The 17,528-nt window shown below is 41.2% G+C and overlaps 1 protein-coding gene across 1 annotated transcript; it reads right to left on the bottom strand.

Moving 5' to 3' along the window:
- Positions 1-1,123: 1,123 nt before the first annotated feature.
- Positions 1,124-13,120, bottom strand: HRH1 (histamine receptor H1). The gene is made up of 3 exons (XM_074550130.1): positions 12,269-13,120; positions 6,179-6,329; positions 1,124-4,716 (listed from the first exon to the last, which is right to left on the bottom strand). Exon 3 carries the CDS (start codon positions 4,657-4,659, stop codon positions 3,211-3,213), a length of 1,449 nt encoding a protein of 482 aa, XP_074406231.1. The 5' UTR covers positions 4,660-4,716; positions 6,179-6,329; positions 12,269-13,120; the 3' UTR covers positions 1,124-3,210.
- Between the last annotated feature and the right edge of the window lie 4,408 nt (positions 13,121-17,528).

The following is a 17,528-nucleotide window of genomic DNA, read 5'->3' as shown; positions in this document are numbered from 1 at the left end:
TACAGAGAAAAATCAGGTGCAAGAGGTTCTTGCCCCCGGCAAAACACCTCACAAAAGCCATTAGTTTCTTTGTTCTCTTCTTTTTCTAGTAAATTGCTCTTGGGACTTTTTTGCTCCAGTCCAATTGGCCATCCTTAAGTTGAGGGGAAGCCCCCCAGGTCCTATGGGATGCCTTTTCACCTAATTGAGGAGAGAAACTCCTGAGCTTTTTTTCTTTTTGAGGAGACAAACGATAGTTTTGTCACTCCATCAAAGGGCACATTCCTATACTGGGTGTGATAAGAACGGACCTAAACCACAACCAAGGAGTGTGCATGCTCTAAAAAGGTGGAACCGAGGAGGAGCCATGCTAAACAGTTCTTGGAACATGTAAATTAGTTTGGGGGAAAGTTTACAAATAATTTTTTGTGAATATATAACAGGCTGATGGAATAGAAATAGTAAATAAAGGGTGTTTCCAAAATAGCAGGTGTGCTCCTGACTGAGTGCCACGATGCACCCAGCCATAATAACCTTTGCTCCATGCTCCTATTGTCCTTTATTAAACTTTTTAAATTTTCACATGTGAAAAATGCGTATTTTATGATTGGCATTTTGCAAATATTAAAATGAATATTATATGTGTTATGTTGGAGAGTTATGCTGTATTAATTTTCTTAAGTAGTGTGTTAAATACAGTTTCAGGTTATAACATAAGCTTAAAATAGAAACTATGCTATGTGGGATACTTGTTTTAAAGAGAGGAATGAGGTACTCCCACTGAGACAGCAGCCACAGGAGACCTCAATCTTTCAGAGAAAGAGAATTTATTGCTCTCTTATCAGAAGAAACGAACTTCTTCCTGCCTCACTCAGTCCTGAAAATGCCATCTGGATTCAGAGGGAGAAGTTGGCACTGACCAGACAGAATCCTGTGTTGGAATGGAATTTATGCATCATGTATGAGGTGTATGAATATGCAACAGGTTATTGTATTTAAGGGTTAATCCTCCGTTAATGTCTGTGTTTTTTGGGCTTATTTTGCCCAGAAAAAGGTACCCGGATGTCTGTAACTCTTTGTTTCTATTGTCTCATATTGTCCTAATCCAAATTGTCCAAAATTTTTATTACTCTAATTATATTGCTATTTTTATAACCATTTAAAATTTTGGAAACAAATGATTGGCGTTTTTCACGCACAGGAGAGTGAACATGTTTTTCACAAGAAATCCCCAGACTCTCGTTGCGCTCTCTGAAGCTCTGTGTCCTCTGACCTTGGCTGTCAAATGGAAAACACTGAAAGCATTTTACGGGAAACCACTCCTGAAATATTCTCTTGAGCCTTGTCCCACGTTGGTGGGAGGTTTCTCCATTTCTTACCATAATTTGCTTTCCTCTGCCTCCCTCACATCCAGAGCCACTGGAACTGCCTGCTCAGTGAAACTCAAAAGTTTTCTTAGGTAATTGCTATTTAAAATATGCACTGTCCCATTTCCCTGTTTATTGTTACCTAATAGCTATAAAATTGGTTTTCACAAATCCCCTGTCTTTGCTGTTAACACAGCTATACAAAGATCATGGGTAAAATGGCTTGAAATTAAAAAAAAAAAAAAGTTCAGTTTTATTTTCCTGGGTTTAGCTGTTTGAATGTTCTTTATTTTTACCAAACATTTTTGTTGTTACAGTCACCACCGTTTTTAGACCAATTTTTAATGATCTTGCTGAGGTTTTGTCATGTATTAGTACATTTTAAGGTCAGAAAAGGCAATTTTCATGAGCAACAGGACAGATTTCTTGATAACTCTCAGCAGCCCTTAGGTAAATGTGGTTTTCAGCACTAATAACTGTGGCTAACTTTTATTTCCTCAGGGATCATCTAAATTACCATCCATTCTGGCCAGAATTGCTGTTGCAAATCAGAATAGGAAAAAAAACAATTTAATGGCTGTGAACCTCAGCAATTGTTTGTGGAAGGCCAGGGATTAGAGAATGTGTTTCAAAAGGTTCTGTTCTCTACTCCAAAAAGGTGCATTTCACTTCTTGTGCAGGTGTTCCTCCTGCAGTGCAAAAGTTGTCTGAATTCTGCAATGAATTTTGTTGGTTTTATGTTTTCTCTCTGCATTTTGCCTTATTTGTCCTAGATTTAAGATTCCTAATTGCAATTTTTCCTGTGTGCAACTTGAAACCAAAGTCAGTTAATCTCTGAACCTTGCATGATGCACTGATACAGCCTGAATTTAGGTTTATTCCTTTAGCACATTTCCCCAATGTATTAAAATGCAGACATATTAGGGCTTCATTTAATATTGAATCCTTTAAATACAATTAAGAAACTGTTCAGAATGTGGGAAATTTAGCAGCATAACAAAATGAATGAGAGGAATTTCTTTTTTCTTTGGAATATCAAAGCCAGCCCAGCTTTCAGTTGTGCTTCAACATCTTCTTGGTGTCTTTTCCAATACTGAGTTTTAATTATTGTGTTTTTCTCCTTAAATATTTGACAGCAAGATTTATGAAATACAAAGGGTAGAAAAGGTAAACATATTTCATGTATAATCAGCTATATTCTGCAAGTCTAGGAACAGCAGCACACCCTTCTGGAGCAGATGGTGACAGATATTGAGCATGGAAACTCTTTTGGGACATAAAAAAATCTACTTTTATCCAGCAAAGGTAATGTACAGTTAATATAAGCATTATATCAAAGAGATACAGTAGGATACACACGAAAATTTGACATTTGATGAAAAGTTTGTGCTTTGGAGGAAGCTATAAATAAATAGGGGAGTTTTTTTAAACAGATGCAAGTTCTTTCTTTGACTGTGCAAAGTACCTCCACTTGCAAATCTCATTTCACAAGCAATGTGTTTCATGGAGTAAGTTGAAAGAAAAAAATGTTTTTGGCCAATGACAGAAATGTGATTTCTTCCTTTTCTGTAGCTGAATAATTTATAATCACTGAGGAGGTTTCTGTGGTGGAAGTGGTGGTTTCAAGCGGTGAAAGGTTGACAACAGTGTAACAGTTCATGTACTGACCTTGAGGTTTTCAGATTCTTGACCTGAAGTTGCTCTTTAAATGTGTTAAGACTATTAAATGCACATTTCCCACTTTTAGAGATTACAGTTTGCCAAAGTCTTTCACTGTTAACGGGGAACCCATGCTTTGGAACCAGAACATTTTGTTTGGTCGAAATCCTGAGCTGCACTTGAGCTCCAAAACCCCAGACCAGCATCAATGAATGTGAAGGATCTTTTTAAAAGTCTTTTTGAAATTCTGGTTGCAGAGAGGGTAGAGGAACGGGTTCAAGGTGGAGTTGATGTAGCCCAGCCATATGGTGGCCCTGTGCAGCTCTGAGAGCTGCTTGTGGTCGTGGAAGGTTATCACCATGAAGAGCACGAAGTAGGGGATCCAGCAGAGCATGAAGGCTGCCATGATCACCCCCAGCTGCCTGGCTGCCTTCCTCTCCCTGTTCCCGTGCCACTGGATGCTCCTGGAGCGCCCGTGCAGGGTGTGCCAGGTTTTCCTCAGGAATGCCATTCCCCTCGAGTCCCTGCGCTCCGTCCTCCCCTGAGGACAGCAGGCTCCTCTGGGGCTGGGCTCTGCCACCTCAGTGAAGGTGTGGTGGTCTGAGGCCCCGCTGGAGTCACTGTCCTGGCAGCCAGGCTGCTCCTCATTCCCAGGGTTTTCCGTGGCACACACCCTCCTCTTTCCTGCTTTATCCATGCCAGGCTCAGCCTTGGCTGTGCTGAGAGAGAAGCAGCTCCAGTTCAGGACTTTCCCATTACTCAGGGCCTTTGAAGCTCCGTCAGGATGGCTGAAACAAAGCTCTGCCTCCACTTTATGGGGCTCTGGAGAGTTTTTCTTTTCTGCACCGGGGGTGTTCCCACCTACGACTTGCTCCTGGAGGCAGATATTTTTCTCATCCTTCATCTTGGTCTGAGGAGTGGTGGTTTTTTCCACGGAGGACCAGTAGGAGCCATTGCTGAGCTCTCTGTGCTGGCAGTGCTTTCGAACAGTGCAGAAGATTCTGCAGTAGAACCACAGCATCAGCAGTGAGGGCAGGTAGAAGTTAAAGATGGCCGCCAGCACTTTGAACCAGGTCACCTCGAAGAACTCCGTCTCACACTTGTTCCCCTGCACCTTCCTGCGCCCGTTGTTGGCAAAGACATGCCAGCCCAGGATGGGGATGAGCCAGGTGAAGGAGAGCAGCCAGACGCCCAGGATGAGCAGCGAGGCCCTCATCTTGGTGCGGTACTTGAGGTACCGGAGCGGTTGCTGCACCGAGCGGTACCGGTCCATGCACAGGATGAAGAGGTTGAAAATGGAGGCCGTGCTGGCCACGTAATCCATGGAGAGCCAGAACAAGCAGGCTGCCAGCCCCAGGGGCCACCGGGAGCTCAGCAGGTCCACGATGTTGAGGGGCATGACGGCCGCCCCCACGATCAGGTCGGCGATGGAGAGGCTCACGATGTATAAATTGCCCACGGTCTGCAGCTTCTTCTCCGTCCTCACGGCACACAGCACCAGGATGTTCATGACAATGGTGATCAGGGAGATGCTGCCCAGGAACAGGCCTAGGAGGGCTCGGGGAGCGCTGCTGGAGGCCTCTGTTGTGTTGTTGGACATCTTTTTGGTGAGGGAGAAGCAGAGTGGGTGTCCAGGCCTTGGGCGTTCAGTCATGGTTTGCACTCCTGGCTGAAAACGTGTTGGGCTGCTTGGGGATTTTTATTTCCACAACTAGAGGAAAGGAAAAAAAAAACAACTCAGTCACTGCAGTAATAAGATAATAAAGCTAACTTGTTCCACAGCTTAGCACTGTCCCTTCTAGGGCTTTCCTAAAAACCAAATTTTTAAGACATTTTACATATTGAGTTTGCTGTGTCCCTAGGATGAGGTGAAAGATGAGGAATCTGAGTCCATGTTCTCAGAAGGCCAATTTATTATTATATGTTATTTATAATATATTAAAGAAATGCTATACTAAAACGATACTAAAGAATACAGAAAGGATACAGACAGAAGGCTACAAAGAATGATGATGAAAACTCATGACTCTTTCCAGAGTCTGACACAGCCAGACAGTGATTGATCATTAAGTCAAAACAATTCACATTAAACCAATCTAACAATCACTTGTTTGATAAACAATCTCCAACCGCATTCCAAAGCAGCAAAGTACAGGAGAAGCAATTAAGATAATAATTTTTTTTTTTCTCTGAAGCTTCTCGGCTTTCCAGGAGAGAAATCCTGGTGGAGGGATTTTCAGAAAATATGACAGTGACATTTACATACAAGTGATTTGTGTTCTAGGAAACCCCACTAACCAATCCCAAACAGTTTTCATAGAGTTTCATCTCTTCTGATCCCTCAATCTGAAGAAGAAATTTAATTCCTCACAGTTTTAATTCATCATATCTCATTAAACAGCTGATTGTGAACTGTAACATAAGCTCCATACTGGCAAGCCAATTAAAAATATGCTAGTAAAAAGCAATATTTACATATTCTGTACTAAATAATTTAAACAAGCCAGTGCTTATTTACAGCCTCCAACAATTTGGGAATCCAGCAGTTGGCAGTCAGTAGGCAGTCGTTCAAATTATAGGTAATGAGTAATCTCTTCCTACACAATTTAGGCTTGCACATATTTCAAACATTTAAAGATGCCAGGCCTATTTGAGATCAAATGCAAAATATTAGGATTTTTCAGGATTAATAAGCATCTTTTACTTCCCAACTGCTAACTTCATGTATTGATCCACAGTGCAGGATTGATTAATGATATTTTACGTCTTGGAGCAAATGATAACTGACCAAATTCTGCCTCCTGTCCATTGATGAAAAATGTCTGTGAGGGTGACACACATTCTGTGCCATTTCATAGCTTGTCTGAGTTTATGTTCTGGTAAATCTCTCAAAGCAATAAGGAAGGAAATTGAGACTGTGCATATATTTGCTCAAGGCATTTACACAACTAGCACTGAGGTATGCATGGGATTTCTCACCCTCATAACTCCAAACATGTCCAGAGCAACACAATGCAACAGATTGTTCAATAATCAGCATTTCCTATTGAAACTCAGTGATGCAATACTTCATTTAACTTTATCCCTTTTGTTCCAGTAATCAGTGTTTGAGCTCAAATGATTTGTGCTGCCTTATGAGAGGTCAAATTCCTTCTTGCCTGGGTTTTACTCACAGGTGGGTGCTGGGAGAGGAGCTGTGTCCTTGGTGCCAGCAGCATCCATAGGCAGAGGAGACAGGAGTACCTGGGGAGTGCTGTGATCCTGGATCCTTCAGGCTCTGCCTGGACAATTCCTCTGAGCCACTCACAGCTCACAGAGCATCTCCTGAGAATGAGGACAGAAATTATTCCATGGGTGTTGAGGACAGAAATTATTCCATGGATGCTGAGGACAGAAACAACTCCATGGGTGTTGAGGGCAGAAATGACTCTATGGATGCTGAGGACAGAAACTGCTCCATGGATGTTGAGGAGAGAAATTATTCCATGGATGTTTAGGGCAGAAACTGCTCCATGGATGCTGAGGACAGAAATTATTCCATGGATGTTGAGGGCAGAAATGATTCCATGGATGCTGAGGAGAGAAATGACTCCATGGATGGTGAGGGCAGAAATGACTCCATGGATGCTGAGGGCAGAAACGACTCCATGGATGCTGAGGAGAGAAATTATTCCATGGATGTTTAGGGCAGAAACTGCTCCATGGATGCTGAGGACAGAAATTATTCCATGGATATTGAGGGCAGAAATTATTCCATGGATGCTGAGGAGAGAAATGACTCCATGGATGGTGAGGGCAGAAATGACTCCATGGATGCTGAGGGCAGAAACGACTCCATGGATGCTGAGGAGAGAAATTATTCCATGGATGTTTAGGGCAGAAACTGCTCCATGGATGCTGACGACAGAAATTATTCCATGGATATTGAGGGCAGAAATTATTCCATGGATGCTGAGGACAGAAGTTATTCCATGGATGTTGAGGACAGAAACTGCTCCATGGATGTTGGGGACAGAAACTTCTCCATGGATATTGAGGACAGAAATTATTCCATGGATGCTGAGGGCAGAAATGATTCCATGGATGTTGGGGGCAAAAACTGCTCCATGGATGATGAGGACAGAAATGATTCCATGGATGTTGAGGATAGGAATGACTCCATGGATGATGAGGACAGAAATGATTCCATGGATGTTGGGGGCAAAAACTGCTCCATGGATGATGAGGACAGAAATGATTCCATGGATGTTGAGGATAGGAATGACTCCATGGAAGCTGAGGACAGGAATGATTCCATGGAAATTAAACCAGCATGTCTGGAAAGTGGTTACATCCCAGTCTGTGTCTTTGTCTCCAGCTCTTCAGGTGTGTTTAAGTGCAGGGCACGGCCAAGGCAAGGAGCTGATGAAAGAAGCTGGAATGACTGATCTTCACCCCTATGTACTTCCATTTAAATTCATGGCAAAATAAAGGGAGAAAAGGCAACTTTAACTCAGTCTTCAGCTGGAAAAAATACCAGCAAAGAAATCTGCCTGGTTAGCCAGCTCTCCTTGGCTGTGTATGGAATAGCTGAACTGCATTTGGGCCTGGGCTGGATGATCTCTGGAGATCCTTCCAGCCCTGACAATTCTGGGATTCTGAGAATAAACCAGCAGAATACAGTAAATGGTGTTCACTGCTTCCCAAACCTTCTCCTGGCACTGCTGAGGGCAGGATTGAGGAAGCAACGTGCAGAATTGATCAGGGGAGCTCCTGATCCAAAGCAGGTTAAGGTGCCCTTTCTTCAGGAGCTACTGATGTCATTCCTTATCTCTAACCCAGCAGAAGAAAGCAATAATAATGAATAAATGGGCTTTAATGTTTGCACAGTTTAATTACACTGAAGCAAAGTTCACTCAGAACAGATTTAAAAACAAAAAAGCAGCCCTAAACCTTGGATTGCTTTGTGGAAACTCCAAACCCTGACCTCACCATGAAATGCCTCCTTAATTTTTGCTGTCTGCGAAGAGCTTTTCCTGCAGGGAGGCTCAGCAATCATGATTTGTTATTGTATTGCATTTCCAAGGAGCAGGAATCTACTGGGAAATGCTAAGTGGATGCCTGGTGCCTCTTTGGGGCAGGTGCAATCTATTAAGCCCTGAGTGGGAGAAAGTTTCTAGAAACTGGCAAGTCTCTTGCTGATAGATTTTTGAGAAATTAGAGCTGCAAAGAGCAAAATTCTTGTTCATCAGACTAAATTCAAGCAGAAAGTGAGATTTTGATTCAGACTAAATTCAAGCAGAAGGTGAGATTTTGATTCAGATAGCCTTTACTCACTCTGTTGAACTTAAGAAACTTATTTTTTATAGTGATTTTTTCTCTCTAAATTATCCTTGAGTTGTTGAAAGTACAAACATGCTAGGAGTTTGATTAATTTCCCTCTCAAAAACTCATTTATTTCTCTGTAAGGGAACAGTCCCTATTCAATGCCTGCCAATATTCAAGGAATATTTTTTGATAAAAAGTAAGTGAAAAAACTTGGTAAAGCTGCCTGTTGTTCCCACTCAAATGACAATGTCTCAGTCCAGCCAGGACAGTTTGGAAGTGCAGCTTCAGTATCCTTCCAGCAGCATAAACAGCTACTTAATTAAACAATTTTCTACACACCACTGTGTTTACTTCATTTTTTCCCCTAAGTAAATTTATAGTGTTTAAGTTTCAGCCTTAACCTGAAGTTATCAGGAGATAAATACAGACTTTTTTTGACACTGGCTGGCATTTTTTAAACAACTCTCTTTAGCACTTGGCTTATAGTCCATGAATATTAAAAAGAGTTAACAGAAGATGGCCACAATCCAAAGAATGTTTTGGCCTTCTAAATGTAAGCTCAGACTTCCATGAAAATCTTCTTTTAGCAGCTGAATTTTCTAGTAAAAATTGTACTAAATGTCAGTTTTTCCATGACAAAACCCAGTCTTGTTCTTGTGATAGCATCTCCCAAATATGGGTTATTTTTACCAAGAGATTGGAGGAAAATGTCAGCTTGACAAGAATCCCAAAGCTTCCAGATATGGCATTAATTTCTCTGCTAGTCTAAATATTACCAATATCAAAAAAATGGTCATGAATGTGATCTCTTAGCAAAACAGTATTTAAATATAATTTTCTTCAAGTACTGCTGTGCTTATATTCTCTGCCCCATTGCTTGTGTGTAAAAAGGGAATTTGCTGTAGGTGCCAGACCTGTGAAATCACTGCTGTGATGGATGAAAAGTCCTCTGTGCTGTGATGCAGGAAATAAACCCTTGAGCTGTAAAATCCCTTATAAACAAAGGGAATTTCCCAGCAATGTGGCTCCTTTAGGGCTGAGCAGCTGCAGCGGTGCCTTTCTGTTCTGGGTTCTCAATCTGTTATCCCAACGCAGTCTAACAGGACATTTTTCCTATAAAGATAGCAAAAAAACTTGATTTTTTTTTTGGACTCCAACCCCTGACAACTGTAAACCTTGGTGGGTTTAATCCCTGTGCATCAGAAATATAATTAACTTTTAGAAATGTAACTCACCCTGCCATTCAAACATTAAGGTCTGGTTCTTTCCAAGTGGCTTGGGAATCGCTACTCACAAAAGTAAAAAACAATATATGAGAGTAAGAGCTGGGAGTTTTTTCAGTGGTGAGATTGATCACTATGAAAACTCTTTGGGGATTTACTTGAATTCAGCTCAAGTGAGCTTTTTATGCTTTGGAACTGTATGAAAACCATCACAAGAATGCACAGATTTAGAAGTCCTAGTGGGTGTGAGGAGTCACTGTCTCCTTGTACTGGGAATAAAATGCCTGTTACTGAAAGGTTTCTTTTTATTTTAGGTCACTTTTTTTTCATCTTTAATTTAGAAGTTGTATTTTCACTCTCTCTCAAAACCTGGCGAATTTACTGTAGTAATTTGATGAGCTCCTTCATATTTTAGCAATAAATAATTGAAAATACAAAGTTTTTCCTTTATAGAAATACTCATCTGACTTTATATATATAATATATAAAAAGTAAAAAACATCCCTGATTTAGAGTGACCTACCTGAAACCTGTTTACACCTGTTTGGTTTTTTTAAATCTTTAATTTGAGATCTGTATTTTCAGTCTCTTCCAACATGTGGTGAACTTACTGTTCACCAGATCTGACTTAAACAATCTTATTTTTTTCTTTTTCTTTTTTTTTTTTTTTCCCTCAGCAGTTTTAATGTTTTTTGTTGGATTAAGCAGATGGCAAAGGGGAACAGAGTCTGAGAGAGCCTGTTGCCTTGCAAGTAAAAACTTTAAAAACATCTTTTCCAAGAATTCCCATTCCTCTCCATCATTCCTGTCCATAAAGGAAGGCTCCGTCAAGAATGGGGTAAGGTTTAGGGCAGGCCATGTCCCTGCTGCAGGGTCACCCCTCTCAGGATGTGCTGCACTTGTGTTTGAGGAGAGATCTCGATGAAAATAATGCATTTAGGATTTCTCCTCTCAAGAGCGCAATTGTTTTCAGAAGGGGCTGAGGGTTTCAGTTCTTTCTCATCCTCTTTCTTCAGCCAAGCCCCTGTTCTCCTTAAACCAGGAACCAACCCCTCCCTGCCTGTTTTTCCCTTCCCTCACCAGAAAGATGCTGGAAACAAGAGCAGAAATATTTTCTGTGCTGAAAGGAGCTCCCCTGAACCATATAAATTCAAGTGTGGCTGCTGAGTGCAATGGGGAACCTGGACTTTATCTGCTTCCCTTCTGACAGGAGCACTGGATTTGTCTTTCCAAACAAGCTGTGGGTCTGCAGGTGGATAAAACCAGCACTGGGAGAGAAAAGAAACAATGGGAAGATTCCCTGATTGATGAATGGAAAAAAATATTTGCTTTTACAAACAAACTTTTAGGTTTGATGATAAATGAAATTAGACATTGAAAGATGAAAGAAACAACAAGGAAGAAAAACCCCTAAATGCCATAAGAATTAAAAATTAAAAGGGAAGGTTGTGCATTAGAGGGAAATATCTGGTGTTTTGGGAAGTCTGAACCACTCAGGTACCTCAGAAATGGGGAAAGAGAGAAGGGAAATGTGGCTGGGAAATTGGGATAAAAAGGAGGCTGCATCCTCCAAAAATGTGAGAGACCCCAGGGGACGCTCCATGGCCTCTCCCTTTATTCGAATAACCCAAAAAGGGTATTCTGTCTCCTTTTTAGACACAATCCTCTGGTGTTTGTGGGTTAATTTTCCTAACGCTTCCCTTCCTTCCCATTTCCACCTGAGCATCCCCTCCGTGCCTGACCCGCAGTGACTCCTCTGTGCCCCGGGGCCCTTTGGGGCTGCTGGATCTTCAGCTGGGACAAATGTCCTCGGGGGGAAGCTGGCTGAGCTTCCTGCAGCCTATTGCTGCCCTTTTGGGGTTTTCCTCCGGCTTGGTTTGCCCTTAGGGAGCCCCTGTGCTCCACGCTCCCCTCCGCTGCTCGGGGCTGGGATGCGCAGGGCGAGGAGCAGCCAGAACCTGCCAGAGCTCCTGATTTGTGCTGAGGGAGAGCTCTCAAAAGCGGGGAGAGTTTGCTGCTCCTGATTTGTGCTGAGGGAGGGTTCTTAAAAGGGGGAGAGTTCTCAAAAGTGGGGTGCAGACCTGGGATTTCACAGATCCGGCACCTATAGCAAATTTGCTTTCCTGCCCCGCTCCTCTCACTGTGCTCAGGGGGGACAAGCGAGCTCCGAGGAGCCTCCTGTGCTCCCCCAGCCTCCAATTCCTCCAGTTCCTCCCAGCTCTCCAATTCCTCCAGTTCCTCCAAGCTCTCCAATTCCTCCAGTCCCTCCAGTTCCTCCAGCCTCTCCAGTCCTTCCAATCCCTCCAGTTGCTCCAATCTCTCCAGTTCCTCCAATTCCCCCAGTTCCTCCATTTCCTGCAATTCCTCCAATTCCCTCCAATCCCTCCAGTTCCTCCAAGCTCTCCAATTCCTCCAGCCTCTCCAGTCCTTTCAATCCCTCCAGTTCCTGCAGTCCCTCCAACCTCTCCAGTCCTTCCAACCCCTCCAGTTGCTCCAATCCCTCCAGTTCCTCCAATCCCTGCAATTTCTCCAATTCCCCCAATTCCCCCAGCTCCCACAATTCCTCCAGCTCCTGCAATTCCTCCAGTCCCTCCAATCTCTCCAGTCCCTCCAGTTCCTCCAATCCCTCCAGTTCCCCCAACTCCCCCAGTTCCTCCAGCTCCTGCAATTCCTCCAGCTCCTGCAATCCCCCCAGTCCCTCCCGCTGCCCCTGTCCCGTCGCGGGTCACTCACCGAGGGCACAGGAGCCGGCAGCGGCTGCGGCAGCTCGGGCAGCTCGGCCGGGAGGAGCCGCCGCTCCCGCTGGGGCTGGGCTGGGCTGGGACGCCAGGGAGGCGGAGGATGCGATGGGAGGCGAGGCGATGGATGAGATGAGAAGCGATGGGATGTGGTGGGAGGCGGTGGAATACGGTGGGAGGCTATGGGATAAGGTGGGAAGTGGTAGGATGGGATGGGATGCGGTGCGAGGAGATGGGAAGGGGTGGGATGAAGTGGGAAGCGGTGGCAGGCGGTGAATGCGATGGGAAGCGGTGGGATCTGATGGGAGGCGGTGGGATCTGATGGGAGGCGGTGGGATGTGGTGGGATCTGATAGGAAGCGATGAGAAGCGATAGGAAGCGGTGGGATCTGATGGGAAGTGATGGGAAGCGGCGGATGCGGTGGGATGCCCGGCTCCGTCCCGCCGCTGTGTCCCGGGACGCTGCCGAGGGATGCTCCGCTCTCCCGGGGGAAGATCCCGGCTCTGCCCGCGGCTCCGCTCTCCCTGCCCGCCGGAGAGCCCCGGCTGTGTCCGCAGAGCTGTCGGAATGAGAGCTGGCTGAGCTGTGAGCGCTCACCTGAGGTAACCCGAGAGTCTGCGGAGCATCCGGGAGCAGCCCAGCCCATCAGTCACGGCGCTGTCACCCCGCTCTGTCACCAGCACTACAAAATCACCTGGAGTTTCTTTTAGTGGAGCTGCCTTACACAGCTACTTCAAGACCTAGAAAAATCCCAGATGTGTAACACGTTGTTGCATATTTAGCTAAATTGATGGTTTTGTGATTCACGCAGGTCCAGCGCATCTGCTCTGTGTTAAATGTGCACGCAGGGCTTGGGAGATTTTATTGCAATATTCATTCCTTTCTTTAAGACCATGCTTATTTTTCCCTCATTTTAAACAATGTTTAGAAATGTGTTGCACAAAACTCTCCGTGGGTTCAAAGGGGGAATTTTGTGCTGCAGGTCACGAAGAACTTGTGCAATGATGTTTTTGCAAACAGCATTGTCGGGCACTTGGTAACTTCATTGTTTGAGGGGCTGGTGAAGAGGAATTGTAAACTTTGCACAATTGCTCTCCACCATGAGCAAACAGGAAAATGCAGGAAATCCCCATGCTCCTGCCCTCTGTCTAAGAGGATAATACCCATTGCCAAAAAGGGCAACTCTCAGCAAAGTGTTACATCCATTAACTCTTTTTTGGTGCTACTAAAGCAATCTTTTTGCTCTTGAGTTGTTCCCTGTCCCATTGCCATTATGATAAACCCAATTTGGGTTTTGGGAGCCAGCTTGGGTGCTGTCTCCGGGTGCCAGAGCAGGGACCCGGCTCTGCTCAGAGAAACAGAAGAGGCAGCAGGCAGGGACTGGTGCCCAGGAAGTTCCACCTGCACAGGAGGTGGCACCATGATATTTTCTGAAAAACCCCTTCACCAGGATTTCTTCTCCTGGGAAGCTGAGAGACCTCAGAAAAAAATGAAAATAACAATTATCTGGTTGTTTGGGAATGTGGTCTGGAGATCCTTTACCAACAGGTGCAGCTTTGATTGGTTCCATGGGAGTTGTTTTTAATTAATAACCAATCACAGCCAGCTATGTTGGACTCTGAGGAGTCAGTCACAAGATTTTATTATTCATTCTTGTTAAGCCTTCTGATGTATCCTTTCTATTTCATTAGTGTTAGTATATACTAAAATATATATATTATATTATATTATATTATATTATATTATATTATATTATATTATATTATATTATATTATATTATATTATATTATATACACATTATATATTATATATTATATGTACTATTTAGATGATATGTATAATAATATATATTATAATATTAATATAATATAATGATAAATAATATGATATTATTGTATTATAATATAATGATTATATAATATTATATTATAGACATAATTACATATTAATATGTATAATTATATATAATTATATACACGCATAATTATATATATATATTATATTATATTATATTATATTATATTATATTATATTATATTATATTAATTTTTATACAAAACTGATTTGCAGCTGCTCTGTGTGTTTTTATTCTCCTTTTGACCTCTCCCATGCAGACAATGCTTCCTGCAAGGCCCCCCAGAGATGTTGGGCTTCGCCCCCTGCTGAAGGGTTTTTGTGAGATGTTCCTGTCTCCCAGCAAATCTTTGTTCCAAACTAGATTTACCCTCCTTCGGAGTGCCAGGGGCTTTGTGCTGCTGAAGGTAGAACAGAAATTTGTATTTATATAGGAAAGACCAAAGTAAATCACAGAAAGCCAGCATGGCTCAGGCTGGCAGTGACCACAGGGCTCGGGGGACGTGCCACCGTTGTCTCCTGCCCAGAGCTCTGCATTTATTTTGAAATTGTGATTTATTACTGCCAGGCAAAGCTAAAAATTCGCCATAACATGAACAAGCTCCCAGAGGCTTGCAGATAGAAGTTTCACAAAACACTCTGACAAATTTAGCAGGCTGTTAACAATTTATCACTTCTCAAGCTTCCTCTTCAAAACTTCCAACCCCGAATCCTGTGGCTGGAGGATTCTGAAGAAATCCTGTTTCAAACAAGCCCTGATGGAATTTCAAACAAAGCAAATGGATTATGGTCCGGGACACGGAGCCCTCTTGATTTACACTGCCATTAGTTTTTATTTGGGAAAACTGAGCAACAGGCTAATAATAGTGCAAGTGTTTGAGTGTTTGTCAGGGTTTTTTAGACTTTGTTTAAATGTTCATTGTGTCTGCATGCTCACTACTCTTGGTTTTAATTCTCCCTATTAAACTTCTCCCTATTTAACTTTTGATTGAATTTGCAGATTTGTCTTTTTAATAAAAATAAAAAATAAAAAAAAAAAGAAAATTAATAAATAATACATAACAAATAACAAATAATACATAACAAATTCATCTGCCCTTGCAGATGAGTAAATCTTTGTGAATTCTTTTTGGCGCCCGTTATGCCAAAAGCAGTAATTAGTGATAGCTGAAATATGTGCTGGGGTTGTTTTTCTGTACTTTTTTCTATTGATTCTTTTGGATACAAGCAATCTTCTCTTGCCAGCCTGTATTTGAAATATCTGTAAACTTTATGTCTTTAATGATCTCCATGATTTGCTGCTTCCAGTGCACATAAACCATTGAGGTATTGTGGATAATTTGCCAATTTGGGAGACTATTAATATCATTAAACTCATTTAACAGGTTTTTTTTTTCTCATTGAAAAACTGCCTGTTGAATTGGCTTTATCCCCCTCTTTCTCTTTTTAAAACGACTAAAACATTTAGTTCACGTATATAGTATTTATGTTACTATTATTTATGTTATATCTATTATTTATGTTATATCTATTATTGATATTATTTATATTTTTATTTGTATCCATATGTATATCAAGTTTTTTCCTCATTGAAAAACTGCCTATTGGATTGGCTTCATCCCCCTCTCTCTTTTCTGGTTGTCTCTCTTTTTAAAATAACTAAAACATTTAGTTCACATATGTACTATTTATATTCCTATAATTTCTATTTTTATATTTTTATATGTTTATATTTTTATATTTTATTTTTATTTGTATTAATATTCATATTTGTGTGGTTATTCCTGACTGAGCCCAACAAATGTGAAGCTGTGCACCAATAGATTCTGGGAGTGGAAAATGAAGCCCATGTGTCTTGGTCTTAAATTATATATATATATATATATATATGCACACACACACATACATATATATATGTAATGTATATATACGTATATGTATATATATATGTATATGTGTATATATGTATATATGTGTATATATATATGTATATATATGTGTATATATATATGTGTGTGTGTGTATATTAATATAAGTCAATGAATAGAGGTATAATTGATATTATGGTGTCTTTGCTAATCTGTCTCCAATTATATTTTTTTGTTTGGGTTTTTCTGACAGTCTGGTGAGTGTTTTGTTTGGATAGTGCTGAGTTTTGAGAAATGGAGCTCTGGGATGTATAAATAGTGCCAAACTATAAATTATGATTATAATTTTATAAAATTAATATATATAATACATTATATATATAATATATATAATATATATAATATATAATATATAATATATAATATATAATATATAATACATTATATATAATATAATATATATATAATATATATATAATATATATAATATAATGTGATTACAATATAATTATAATATTAAATTATAATTATAAAATAAAATTTTATCCCATATAAAATTGCCATTATAGTTTCAGCATGCCAAGTAAACTTGTTTAAGTGTAAGTGAATGCCCTACTGTCCATTTGGGCCATCAATTTTCCAGCCACAGGTCAAACACATTCCCATGGAAAAGGTGAATCAAAGTTCCTGAGAATATTACCAGTAATTACACCCTTAGAGATTTATGGTGTGGTAAAATTTCCTTAGAAATCTCAAAATAGTGTTCAGAAAGCACTTAAGAACTTGGCTTTTGGGACTGAAATTGCCTGGTTGCTGTCTTGCAGGATTTGTGAGAGGCCCTGCCCCAGACAAATGGAGATTTATTCTATTTTATAAACATGCTCAGTTTTTCTTTGCACTTACAGTGAGGGATTTATTCTGGCACGGGATAAAACACTGCTGTCATTAAACTGCCCAGCAAAGATAAACCAGGGGAGATAAGAAACAGATTTCTACCCTTCAAAGGGCTCTGTTGTGCCACGGGGCCTGAATATACATTAACCATAAGCAGGGAAATAAAAACCAGAAAAACAAAAAAGGAGTTTTGCTGTTTGTGGTGGTGTTCGCAGGGGTCCCAGGATGAGGGAAGAGATGAGAATCATGACTCCATGTTTCAGAAGGCTGGTTTGTTATTTTATGATATATATTATATTAAAAGAAAATGATAGAATTAAAACTATACTAAAAGAGTAGAAGAAAGGATTTCATCAGAAGGCTTGCAAGGAATAGAAAGGAATGATAATAAAATCTTGTGACTGACCAGAGAGTCCGAGCCAGCTGACTGTGATTGGCCATTAATTAGAGACATCCACATGATTATGGTAGTGTATATATTTAATAACTCTCCCACATTTTAACCAAGGGAATAAGGCTAAAAAAGTATAATTACAAATGCCTTTAAAATGCTATTCTAGGCGTTCAGTTTAAGTATGAAGACTTTTTGGTGTGGGAAATCAATGTTTTTATCCTGAACTCACTGTTTACATCTGTGG

Source organism: Zonotrichia albicollis, chromosome 12 (genome assembly GCF_047830755.1).
Source record: "Zonotrichia albicollis isolate bZonAlb1 chromosome 12, bZonAlb1.hap1, whole genome shotgun sequence".
Lineage (NCBI taxonomy): Eukaryota > Metazoa > Chordata > Aves > Passeriformes > Passerellidae > Zonotrichia > Zonotrichia albicollis.
This window is presented reverse-complemented; position numbering and strand designations above follow the sequence as displayed.

What these genes read in the sequence shown, in the direction of transcription:
- HRH1 (XM_074550130.1), bottom strand. Translation starts at nt 4,659, where the DNA reads ATGACTGAACGCCCAAGGCCTGGACACCCACTCTGCTTCTCCCTCACC.